The sequence below is a fragment of the Dufourea novaeangliae genome, unplaced genomic scaffold, assembly GCF_001272555.1.
Source record: "Dufourea novaeangliae isolate 0120121106 unplaced genomic scaffold, ASM127255v1 scaffold208, whole genome shotgun sequence".
In the NCBI taxonomy this organism is placed as follows: domain Eukaryota; kingdom Metazoa; phylum Arthropoda; class Insecta; order Hymenoptera; family Halictidae; genus Dufourea; species Dufourea novaeangliae.
In genome coordinates, this window is record NW_015374114.1 from 1209021 (window position 1) to 1221972 (window position 12952).

Consider the following 12952-nt stretch of genomic DNA (forward strand, 5'->3'; position numbering starts at 1 on the left):
TACCTAAGAGTTAAGGGTCGATCTTAGTAAAGTTTTGCAAGCATTCCACAGTCGTTATCTACGCTCCCGACGAAGTTTCCGTGACAACGATTACGTAACGAGCGACCAATTAAAAATGACAAGAACGTGGGTCGGCCAGACAATGGTGGGTACCCGGAGAGTCGTTGACGAGACGCTATTGGCCCCCCGGTCGCAAGCGTGTGTATACCATATGTATGGCTTGTCCCCGTGGAACAGTACGCGTAGACAACTGGGGGGAGAAAAACCGCCATTAAAAGAACGTCTGTTGATCGATCTGTAGGTGTGTTAGCGCGCTAAACCCTAAATTCGAACGTTAGCCGTCTAGTCCAGTGAGCTAATATAATAGGTGCACGCTTGGGCCCAGGACTGTAGAGGCGTGTTCGGCGGTTATAATCGTTTGCCTCCGGGGCAGCAACGCCATTTCACTGTGTAGTAGCGATGGGCGATACAGTATCGATATTTTTTTAATATCGATACTTTTCAATTCAAATATCGATATTAAATGTGACAATATATTCCAGTATCGATGCATAACCCATAAACATCGAAATTTCGATAGAATAGATTCCGGATTTGCTATAAAGTGACACAGGTTGAAAGGAAAATGAACCAACCCCAAACTTCCCACATAAACCGTGTTATCTGAGAGTCTGCTTTAGTAAATATCTGCTTGAATGAATGGTTTAATTTCATTTCTGGTTTGTGTATTTCATGCTCGATTGATCAGAGTATGTATGTACCTACCTACATGTAATCTGCAATATTTTCGAGTAGTGAAGTTTTTAAAACCAATCAGTTAAATTGTCTACTGGTCTACTTTCGTTATTAATACATGATTTTAATTGCCGAATCGTGAAGTCAATAATTATTTTAGGAAATTTTACTGACTTCAATTGAAATTATTATTGAACCGCCTGAAAATTCTAGGTTGGTCTCCTTGCAAGGAGTCTGTGAAAAGAACCCTGAACAAGTCAACGTCGATTTTTTCGGACCTGAACCCTTTCCTACCAGAGTACGCGACGCATATAATTTCTTCCCCGTTTCGTTCATTACGTGTCGTAACACCATTTTCTCTCTCTACAGATCAGGTTACCGTCCATTTGTAATTCTCGCGTGATTGCTTTCTAAAGGGTCGCGAGCCGAGTTATTCGAATAAAAACTGTTCGGATGTAAACCAAGCCCGTTTAGAGTATCATCGGAGGTATCGCCGATTTGGCGAATAACGATCGGCATCTCATATTCGATCGACAGCCGCGGGGGACGTCAACGTGAAAGCGAGGAGACACACCGTGAAAGCAGCGGTGAGTTGTCGTGAAAAATGGCGTTCGGGACACGCGATATACCCTTTACACTTTCTAAATACCGTTGTGCACCGAGGCCCCGATAAATCGGCGAACCGATTGTTTCTGCGCACGATGTGGTGGTGTATGCGTGTGCAGTACACTACGAACCTGCTCGTAATCGAGGCTCGCGGTCAGCGTGAACACGCCGGTGCTCGGGTTCAGTGAGAAAACGTCGTTGGCCCAGTCCGATATCAGTGTGTAGCTCAATTGGCTGTTCGGTCCGTCGGCGTCCGCGTCCGTCGCGACGACCTGACCGATCCTGCTGCCCCTTGGCATGTTCTCCGGCACGTCGAACGAGTATGCGGTACTCTGGAACGTCGGTGCGTTGTCGTTTGTATCCGTCACCTGGAAAACATATGAAATTTCGCCTTTAATAACTCTATTATTCGTATATTCTTTAATAGTGCCCCCCTCCCTCTCCCCGTTTAGCGTTCATGAGCACTGAGGGATTACCGACTACAGTAAATCGTCGATAAGTGTTCAAAAGCGTCTTGATTGGTTTTTGTTGGTGGGGATGACATCTGAACACTCAGCACCGAGGAATCTTCGAACACTCATCGGTGATTTACTGTACTATTTTCTTTAATCAGCACCTCTCGTTACTGAATAAGGTTGAGAGGTAGAGTGAGAAATATTGAGTGCTACAGTGAGATACGAGGAAAGCTTTTATTTAATATAAAGGTACGTCTTCACGTGACTGTAAAAAGTCATATGGCTTTTGTTGTCATGATACCTAATGTTCACGACAATAAAAGTCATAATAGTTATAGCGTCATTAACCCGTAAAAGTCACGGTTTACTGTCACGTGAAAACGTACCTTAAGCCCGATCGGTATGATGCAAGAGTGAGGCCCTATGGAATTTGGTGGGGATATACTTGGCTTACAACTATTAACTGGGCAAGAAATTCGACATTCAGCGGGCGCACCGCTGTGTTAAAATTTATTCCAATATATTTATAATTCTTCTGGACAGATCACTCGAACGAGATTATATTTGTAGGAGAAAAAAGAATCCTCCGGCCGATCTGGTTTATAATACCGAGAATCGAACCCGGTTCTTTCACTATTCGGGAGAGTGCCCTTACCGCTAAGCTACCCGACCGTCGACTATTCTGCCCTCTCCTAATTCATACAAGTGGACCGTGAAAGTTTATGGAAATTTACAATTTCAGACACGAATGTCTAAAAATTAAAATGGAACAGAATTAGGTATATATACTTATGTATTTTTACACATTTCGCCCACCCTCCAAAGGAAGGCTCCTGGATCCAGATAGGTCTAGACCCACCATTAGAATCCAAGAATTTTCGACTTAATTTACACAAAGCACGGCAGATGACGCGCGTGTATGGTTTACAGAAGGGAATTATACAATTCATCCGCTAACGAACATCCACAATAACGAGCCCCACGATTCCCAACACGGTATAATTCATCTTCCTCGAGAAGAAGGTGCGCCACTCATCAACGCGGGCACTGGAGAGAGGTGGCCGAGAGAGCAAAGACAAACAATTCGGAGCCCAGGCTCGGGTGCTGGTGCTTCCTGTTCCCTTTCAATTGTATTGTACTTAACGTCGTCCCCGAGTAAACACGTTTCAATCAAACCCCGACGACGGAGTGGCGGCGTCGGCGGTTTCGGTTCCGAGAGACATGCTGGTGAAATATCCTCGGGACCCCCTTTTCTCGTGCGCGCGAAGAAGAGTGTTTCGCGAGAGAGTCGTTGTTCGAGATGGGTTCGTACCACTCGGCACGGCTGGAGAGCAAAAGAGACGAACTTTCTACGCCTCCCCCTGCTCCCTAAGTTCGTCGTCGAAAATAGAGCGCCACGAATGTCGCGACCGGTCGTTTCGACGCGGAATCGCGCATTCCTTCTACCCGACCGTTTGCTCCCTCGACATACCATCGACGGTCGAGTTTTAGGCGGGATGGACGGGCGGACGATTGGATTTTTCGCGTGGATAGGTCCGCGAAGGGAATCCATGTATCCGTACCGTATCGTGCTTGTAGTGTTCGAGAGCCGTTCTTCTAAGCGGGTAGCCTCTCCCTGCCCCCGCGACCGTTGCGGATCTATGCGGGAGAAGGATGAGGAGGTGCGTGTCTGAACACATCCGCCTGGGCACCGCTCGGAAGTCGAGAGACGGTGTATATGTATATACGTCCGGTGAATAGGTCTCTCTCCTCTCCGTGCATCGCGTCGGGCACAAGGGATCGACACGCGGTGGCGGTGTATAAAAGAATAAAGCGGAGGTGGGCACGGTTTGATTAAGGAGGGTTCGGAGACGTTTGCAAAAAGTGACGGTTGGCCCCGAGACGCCGCTGGGATGACGAGAGGTAGGGAATCCGAAAGGAGAGTAGAGTGAGGAGGGCCACGATGACCAAGTAGAAGAAGAAAAAGAGGATGAAGAAGAAGAGGAGCAAGAGGTTGAGAGAGGATGGAGCTTTGAGGTGGGAGCAAGAAGAAGAACTCGTGTGTATGCCGTGCGAGAGGGAAGGAGAATCAGAGGACGAACGGGAGTAAGAAGTCGCGAGTAGAGAGGTTGAGAAAAGGAGACGGAAGAGGATTGTTGGACGTGGGTAAGAGGTAAGTGGGGGAGGAGGTCGGGCGGAGAGAAGAAACTCTTCTAAGGTCGAGAGGGGGAGAGAGAGGGAGTGAGACAGCGGGGATATAAGGGGCCAGAAGGGGCAGATTCCGCAACTGTCGGCAGCGGGCCTCTTTCATGGGGCCCCAAAGAGCCCGAGCTATGATCGGGACTGGCATTCCTTTTGCCTTTAAGAGACCCCGGATAGAATAGCGGATGGCGGGCAGCCGACGGGAGAGCCTTAAAAGAATTCCAGCCATTACACGTCATAAGGATAATTTTTGCGATTGTCTCCGAAGGATCCGCCACACGGTGAACCGGTGGCCGAAGGAGGGGGGAGGTGGGCCCTGGACTGGACCGGGGCACAGCCTCCGCGCTACCGTGAATCGCCCTCCACCTTCGTTAAACGACCGGCCGCCCCGTCCTCGGCGGTTTTTTTTTATCGCCGCGAATCGTTTCGGCTCGCCAGCATAATGAATTATAAGGCGGGACGCGCGGAAACCGCCGTGATTTGACGTTACCCGCTCCCGACAACGATCGATCCCACCGCCCCCTCCCTAATAGAGAATTCAATTTTCACTGGACAACGATTCTAATCTTTCGCAGGACTGAATGGGGGGGTGGGGAGAGACAGTTGCGACCTGTTACGTTACGGCTGATGCAGCTATTGTATCGAAATTCGATATTTATGGGTTAAGTATCGATACTGGAATATATATGTATTGACACATTAAATGTCGTTACAAAATATCGATATTTGAATTAAAAAGTATCCATATTCGAAATATCGATACTACAGTAAATCCTGGATGTCTGTTCGGTAGGCTCCTTGGCACTGACAAGGAGAGATCCCCAGGTCTAACGCTGACTTTATAATGGGGTTTAGCACAGTGATAAAGTTTGGAATTACGATGCCAATGAGATTTGTTTCAGCCGCATATGGCCATTAATTTATGAAAGATTTAATGTTCAATGTCGAAGAGCCTCCAAACACTCATCAAGGATTTACTGTATGTATAGTATATCGTCCATCACTAATGCATACCTAATTGCTATCGCCTCGACTTGTCTAACGGAGATGCCAACTGTCGAACAATGGGACCGCCTCACGTTTCTTCCCGACATCGATTTGTCATAATTGTTAATTGATACGGTAATAATCGGCAGTGATAATATCGAATATAACGGGTACGACCGGATCGTAAAGGCCGTTAGATAACGAACAGTAGCTATACGGCTGTAATTGCAGGTTACTCCAGCGAATCGAACAACGGGACTCGAAAGTTGTACTTACTTGACCGTGATCGATACAGAAAAATCTGCGTGTATAACCGTTTTCTTACCGCGTGATTCTCTACCGCGTCAGTTTGGAGAAGAATTTTGCGGTAAAAAAGTGCTCCCCTAACACGGTGAATTCACCTCGTTAACCGGTGGCGAAAGACGTTGTATAGATAGAGAGAGGCTATAAATATCGTATCGAGGGATTCGAGGCAAAGAAGTCTACCAACGTTCGAGTTGGTTTTGTCGTAATCCCCGGGATAGGTGACGCCAAGGTAGAGTGGGTGGGAGGGGAGAGCAGTCGGTTTCTAGGCGTAAGGCTTTCGCGAACACGCGTTTGATATACAGTATGTTTGGTTTAAGTGTATACACGCTATTATTTCCCTAGCTATTGGAAATATGAAAAAAAGGATTCATATAAAAGTTGTTTGATTTTAGGGAGCTAATTTAATAGAATTTTTGAATTTTTCTTTAACTGTCATTTACAGAGAACAAAAATTGCACTAAGTTTTCGCCATGAAATCAAGCAACTTTTATGATGAAATATTTTTTTGCTTTTTCAATATTTAGAGAAATAATAGGGACACGAACTATGGGATGAAGAAAACGTTATACCTCGACGGTCAACGTGACGTCGGTGTGCTGCAATCCATCGTCTGCACGAACTCTCAGGACATACTTTTCCCTGGCTTCTCTGTCGAGCGCCTCTGAGAGCGTCAGTTGCCCGGTGCTCGGATGAAGCCTGAACTGTTGCTGCTGTTGGCCCTGTTCGGTATCGTTTAGTGGCTCGTGGCTCGACGACGTGACGCCGCCGCCGCCAGGACGATGATTCGGCACCAGGGTGTAAGTCAGCGTGCCGATCGTGTCCGGATCGAACGCTTTTAGGACCGTGACAACGGTGCTCGGGGGCGCCTCCTCGGAGATTTTGAATTTCCAGGTGCCGGTCCCCCACGTCGGTGCCACGTCATTCTTGTCGAGGACCGTCACTCGAACCTGCAATTTAAACGTTCCCCTGTTAGACACGCACACACATCGCCGAAACACTACGATCGGGGACCTTCTGGAAAATCCGAACCCCCGGTTTGACGGTATTAGCGTCCGAACTGATACGTATCGAGGATGTCCAAAGAGTTCGATAGTATACATACTCGATGAGAAGTATCGAAAGGTATCATGATTTTAGGGACAGGTATTTCTCGACTTACGACGGGGTTTCATTTCGGATAATAACATTTAAAGAATTAACGTTATTACATAATTATTTAAACAAATAGCATTTATTTTTATTTACAGTACATATATATGTATACATATACGTTATGTATTTATTCATTACGTATTTTATATATTAAATTTAGCTTATGTAGCTATTAAAGAAATACAGTTAAATTCGTAAAATTGTCACTTCATGCAGGTGGCTTTGATAATTTTTAATCGTTGACTGTAAGAATTGAAATGTAACGAAACAAACGAAGATCGAAATAGAGAAACAGAATGAATTAGGCTACAGAATGAAATTAAAAATCGATCGCACTCGCGACAATCGGTGAATAGAGAATGATGAATCGTGACAATAGAAAGAAAGATGCTCAGACGTATTGGTTTTCTCGATCGCCAGGATATAATTATGCGCAATCAATATAAATCTACGGGGGCCCCACGTTGTTGCGGCTGAAGTCACGGTATGCATGCGAAGAATCGTGAGAAAGTTTCTTTTTTCGATCCCGACTTGTGCACGTCTCATTTCATTAAATTCTCAGTCACGTCACCCGCCGGCCCCCAAGGTTTATGTGACTACCAGAAACGGACTGTATCGAAACGCTCGAGGTAGCAGTAGAACTGTATTGGAAAACCATCTTATACTCATGATTTCGACCATATCGTCCCCAAAAACGGTTCTTTACATGGAACAAGTTAATTTACTAATAAGCCTTGTATAGAATTTAAGTAGATCCAAGAACGGAGATCCTATTCTACAAATTGAAATTTCCACATCGGTCAGTATCAAACAGATTTCCAAGCATCTTACAACACAGGGTGTTCGAAAAAAAAAACAATTTTTTCAGGAATTTCAAGGTCTTCGAATAGGTCGAGTATTCAATTGGAATCGATATATTCGAAGACAGTGCTGGCTGATCAGTGAAACGATGAGATATTCTATTTTCTCCAACTCGTGAACGATGAAAAATAAGTAACGATTTTCGGGGGACCTTACATAATCACTCGGGCAAAAACGCATCGATCTTCCTAGTAATTAGACGGGGTTCGAGAGTCAGTGATAAAGCACGCGTCATCGATTATGTATTCCCGCTGCTCGGAACCGCTTAGGCGTGCCCGCTTATACGTAAGTACATTATGTACATACACGGCCGACAAATAACGAAACAATGCTCGTTTCATCCCGCGAGATGGGGAACACGGTTACCAAACGTCACGGGCAACACTGTACGAGAATTTGACTTTTTAATTATTCCCGCGACGTTGCTCCTCGAATTGGTCCCTGCGGGAGCACTTCCAGGACCGAGATACATACCGATTAATCATATGAGGAGCGTGGTCGTTTTCGGTTTCTTTCTTTTTCATTAACAGTTCGATCGTACACGGAACACGCTGTTCCTCTCTGTTACCCAGAACTTAATGTACTTAAATGAAAGTTATAAGTAGTTAAATGGACGAATTTTTATCAGTTTTAGAGATCCCCTTCGATGACGTCTCATTCGCTATTAATTTGCTCAACAGCTTTATGAAAGTAGGGTAAATGTGCTAATTACTGCCACTTTATTTATTTTAATTAATAAAAACGTAACGTACAAAGAATTGCGTACGAAAAATTGTACAACTAATATTGTACAACTAATAATTATGAAGAAGAAATGCACAAGATACCAAAAGATGCGGTAAGCGGGTTAAATTTCGATTCTGGACCAGTTTGCGCGTCCATGTTGTCCTTGTGGATGATTTCACCAAACCACCAAACATTTTACGTTTAAATCACGCTTTCCTCTCGTGTAGCTACATACAGAGCCGCAAGAAAATTGGATGTCCTCGGGTGACGGTAGTCGGACTTTGAAGCTACGTGCGGTTACTCGTCCGATTAGCATAGCTCATAAATTATCCTAACTACACCGTACGGATCAACGGTAGGAAGGTGAATTCATCGTGTGTGTAGTTAGCCACGTAAGATAATAAAAGATAACAAACTGGCCGACCGATTCGAATACGTTCGAGCGTCAGTCGTTTACCAGATCCGGTCTCGATTATCGATTTAGGAACGATCCAGCTACTGGGGGATCTATATTGGGTCAAGGAGGTACATACCTTCGGCACCGTGAAAAAAACGGGACTTTTTTTTCAAGAATTTTTCATAGTTTAAACTGCATTAGGTTTCATTTCGTAATTTAGATACATGTCTTCATAGTTTAGAACCTTCAGGTTTTTCGTATAAAAAGAAGTTCGCTAGTAGAATGTTTTTTTCCCAGACATCGAAGAAATAGACGACCAAGTATTCGGTTCCCAAAATGGCGTCCCGATGATATACCACGGCCGATGCTGCGAACGCGATTGCAGCGCTCGAAGAATCTCCGTGAAATACATACCAAAGCGACGCCACCAGGTGAAATTTATGCAAAGTCGAACCGGTGGAGGCCTGATCCGTAGGAAGCCGGAGCGTTGTAGTTAATTGCGTTTTCTAGCTTCGACAGCTTAAGCCGTAACGGCGCGTCGTATCCTAAGGCACGGTTCACACGATCATCTGCATGGGATAGGTACCCACAGAGCGTATCGTGGATCGTGTTAAAACTCGGTAACGTGTACCATCGACCACACGACGAAAATAAAAATTATACATACGAAATTTCGTGGCCGTCGAGCGAATCAGGGGCAGAGGGAATAAAGAATCGATCGTAACGTCGTGGAATTAAGAGTACTAGTAAAATAGAAGTTACATAGGCTATACCACTAACCGAGGGCTATTCATCCAACAGCCTGCACAATACACTCTTGTCGAGCCATTATACGACGTTCAATGTTAAAATATCGTGACAAATCGGGGCTAAATTCGGCGAAAAATCCTGACGTTCGTTCCAACTGGAAACACCTCGACCGGCATAAATTCCGATCCCCCGGCCGATCCCAAAAAGAGCCGACCCTGGATCTCCTCTCGGACGCGCACGCGTTCCCTCGAATCCCCTCAGCGGCTATGTTCAGCTATTTAAGAGACAGGACCGATCGAGCGCTGATCATTGAACGGGAACAGTCATCGAACTCTTTGCCCATCTTGTACGACGTCGTCCTCGTAACCGACGATCCCTCTTGTTACCAAGCCCCCGACAGAGTATCTCTCTCTTCGTCAGCTCTTCGCGACGTAGCGAGTTATCGAGCTGAAGATATCGTCCTACCATAGTCGTGTCGTCCAAGCCTATTATCGTCGACTCCTAACGAACCCGCGGAAAATGGGAAGAATCGCGCCACAGAAAGAGAGAGAGAGAGAGAGAGAGAGAGAGAGAGAGAGTAAGTTTCACGAAGAGGAATGTACCACAGGAACGACGACGACGACGACGGTCGCGTCATCGTCACGATCGGATGGAACAAGGGAGACGGCGAACGGCAACAATAAGCAGACAAATCAGTGCGGTCATATAGCTGTCTCGGGGGATAGAGAATATTTCCCTCTTCTTTGCTCTCCTCTCGCCGCTTTGGAATGGGTGCCTCGACCAGTGAAGAGAGAGAGAGAGAGAGAGAGAGGATCGAGGTATATGGGCGGTAAGAAACGCCCGGAGAGAGCATTCGGAGTGCAAGGAAAGATGGTATCTGCGTCAGCGCGGTCGGGGATCAGCGGATCGGATCGAGTCGCTCTCAGCGGGGGTTTCTTTGGGTCATGCACGAAGTGAGTCCCATTCTTCTGTTCCCCTCCCACCCCCACCCCCTGGTCTGCCCCACGCCCCCTCTCCGTCTCCCCCTCTCTACTCACTCTTTCTCACTTTACGGTCGCATAGCCTCGTGTCCCTCTCAGCATGGCAGGCTTCTTCTGTCTTTTCTCAGGCCCCGTGCTCCCTCTTGGGGTCCCCCGCGTGCCTACCGTCTTCCTTGTTCAACCCAGAAAGAGAGAGAGAGAGAAAGAGAACCGATGCACAGCGTCCACCTCGGTAACCCACCTCCCCCCCCCCCCCATTCGTCCTCCGCCTCCGCTGTTCGTTTCACCGAACGCGCGCACGGGGTCCTATGGGTTCTCTATGAGGGGTCGAACCACTGACATCGCCCGATTAATAACGTATCTTCGTGGGGGCCCCCATAGACCATGAGGACGTGGAGAGGCAGCACGACGACGAAGAAGAGCGGAGGGAGGAGGACTTTTAAACCTTACGGAATTCTGTGTGTATGTACCCACCGGGGACAATAAGATATATATCTACTAATAATTCCACGATGCCTGTCGCGGTGTTCGGTTCTCGGTCTTCTAGCCTCTTTTCTTTATTTTTCTTTTGCTTCTCCCTCCTCTCTATTTTTATGCTTCTCTGGTTCACCGGTCTTCGGGCGAGATAGAGATATTTAGTAAATGGAGGTGCATTAGCTCCGATCGGTCGCGTCGTCCTTCCCACCCCCTCCCCCATATCCCCTGGGTGGTTCTTCTATTTTCTGCCCGGGCGAGATTCGGTCCTCGCCCAGGTCTCACGTCTTCGTCGTCTTCTTCTTCTTCTTCTCGGGACTTGCTTTGTCCCGAAGACGGTTTTGACGGTTTTTTTTGTCAGTTTCTTTTTCTCGTTGACCATGGCGGTAGGATTTTTCAACGAAAAGTCTCTCTCGATGCCTCTGAAGCTGGAAGCTTTTATTCCGACACGGGTCGTTCCGCGAACAACAGCAGCGTTGGAGATCGTCTAGTAGGGAGACGAACACACGAAGGTGGAGGGACCCTGCGTCGAAGTTAATAACGTTCTCTCGCTACGAATGGTTTCCCATAGGGTTATAACACGGCGGCGACGGCGAAAGGGTATACGCTGTAATTCCGTCTAGCGGCTGGAGACAATAAGATATATATCTACGGTTCTTACGACTAATAGCTTTGTTTCCCCCGGTGTGCCCCACGGACACATCGTCCTCGTCGGGCGAAGAATCGATTCTCGTGGATACACCGTACACGTCGAACATGTCCCTCCTGGTATCTCCCTCTGCGTCATCCGACAGGGAACGTTACTGCCTTCCATCTTTTATAACTTTGGCCTCGTCGATGCGGCGAAGAATGACCCGACGTGGGGGGGGGAGGTGGAAACGAACGGAAGGTATTCACGGTTACGTTAAACGGCAATATGCAATCGCACCTTCGATTCCACGGAGAACTCCGCGTCGTTTCTTTCACTCGGATCATCTATTCTTGGTCGTCTGTGGTGTCGAGACGTTGAGGGATAAGGCCCAGGTTGCGCACTAAATTGCGTTTTGCATATACACGTTGTACGGCTTCCCATCGGTTGCTTAAGGTATCAGGAGGAAACTAAAGTTGCACGATTTTGCGGTTGTAAGTGGTAACCGATATAGCAAATATAATAGTAAGTGGGGCTGTGAAGGGGATTCATACGTTTTGTAAAGCCACAAGTGAATTTATCTATCACTAACATCTAAAAGAACAGTTTGGGACCAGTCGTCCACGGTTTTAAATATTTTAAGTATTTACCTAAACGACAAATCCCACGGCGGGTGAGAGCTATATAGTTCCCATTAAAAAAATGCGATAAAAAGACCTTTTTCTATGATTAACTGTCTTTTGGAATACTTAAAACATAAAAAAAGAAAAATTCATTTCTCCAGGCCATGGGGTTGGAATAACGATTAACGAAAACTTAATTTTGTATATAAGCAATACTTATTGGCTATCATATGCCGCAAAATTGATTCCAGATGACAAGTTACACGAGTAGTCCAACCTGGACGATGGTCCAAATTCGACAACATTCCCCTATCTGGTGCAAAACTTCGATCGTAAATGACCCGGTTCTTCGCGCCGTCCTTGATCTTGAATTACTCGAGTCGATATTTCACGGCCGGCAGTAGGCAGGCAGCTCCATTCGAAGGATTTTCGCTCGTAATTTTCCGCCACGCGAGATCGCAGCTTCTGGAGGAGGAGGGGGTTGGGTGAACGGTGGAGTGAACGGTCGACGAGGCCGCGCGCGGCCTCGCGTAATAAAACGGCGAACGATGATCGAAGCGCAACGTAACGCGTATTAATGAGCGTTCTTTATGCACGGTACGGCTCCAGATCTCGCGGCTTCCCCTTATGTAACTTGGCCGGCCAGTTACACGACGGGCCCCCAACCTACCCTCTCTCCTTCCACCTATCCCCCTTGTGTAACTACGTATCTTTATTACGAGTGATACGCTGGTTAGCGGGGACCCGGTCGCTTTTCGCATACTACGATACCGTAGGAATGCTCTCCGCTTCTACCCCCGCTGCATATGCACCACAGGCTCTTCTGGAGGCTCGCGTATTTATGTATACAGGGTGTCGTGCGTGACGTGCGTTCTGAAATTTCAGGAATTTTGTGACTTGAACAATTTTACGAAACATTGTGTTGGATGAAATCGTTTGAATTGTATTTAACTCGTTACCACGAGTCGATTATTGTCCATAGGCTTCTATTACAGATGGGTATAGTTAATACATTCTTTATAATACAGTTATTCTAACCTAAAATTCGAATCTTCCTTACTTAACTCTACAGACTTTTATACTAGACTGTT

General features: G+C 46.6%; 1 protein-coding gene across 1 annotated transcript in view; it reads right to left on the reverse strand.

The window, feature by feature from the left end:
• Positions 1-12952, reverse strand: part of LOC107190893 (cadherin-related tumor suppressor) — a 94179-nt gene that overhangs the window by 21546 nt on the left and 59681 nt on the right. Inside the window, exons 2-3 of the mRNA XM_015579780.1 lie at positions 5840-6217; positions 1473-1709 (exon numbers count right to left, since the gene is read on the reverse strand). Coding sequence (XP_015435266.1) covers positions 1473-1709; positions 5840-6217 — 615 coding nt within the window. The remainder of the gene's footprint in view (positions 1-1472; positions 1710-5839; positions 6218-12952) is intronic.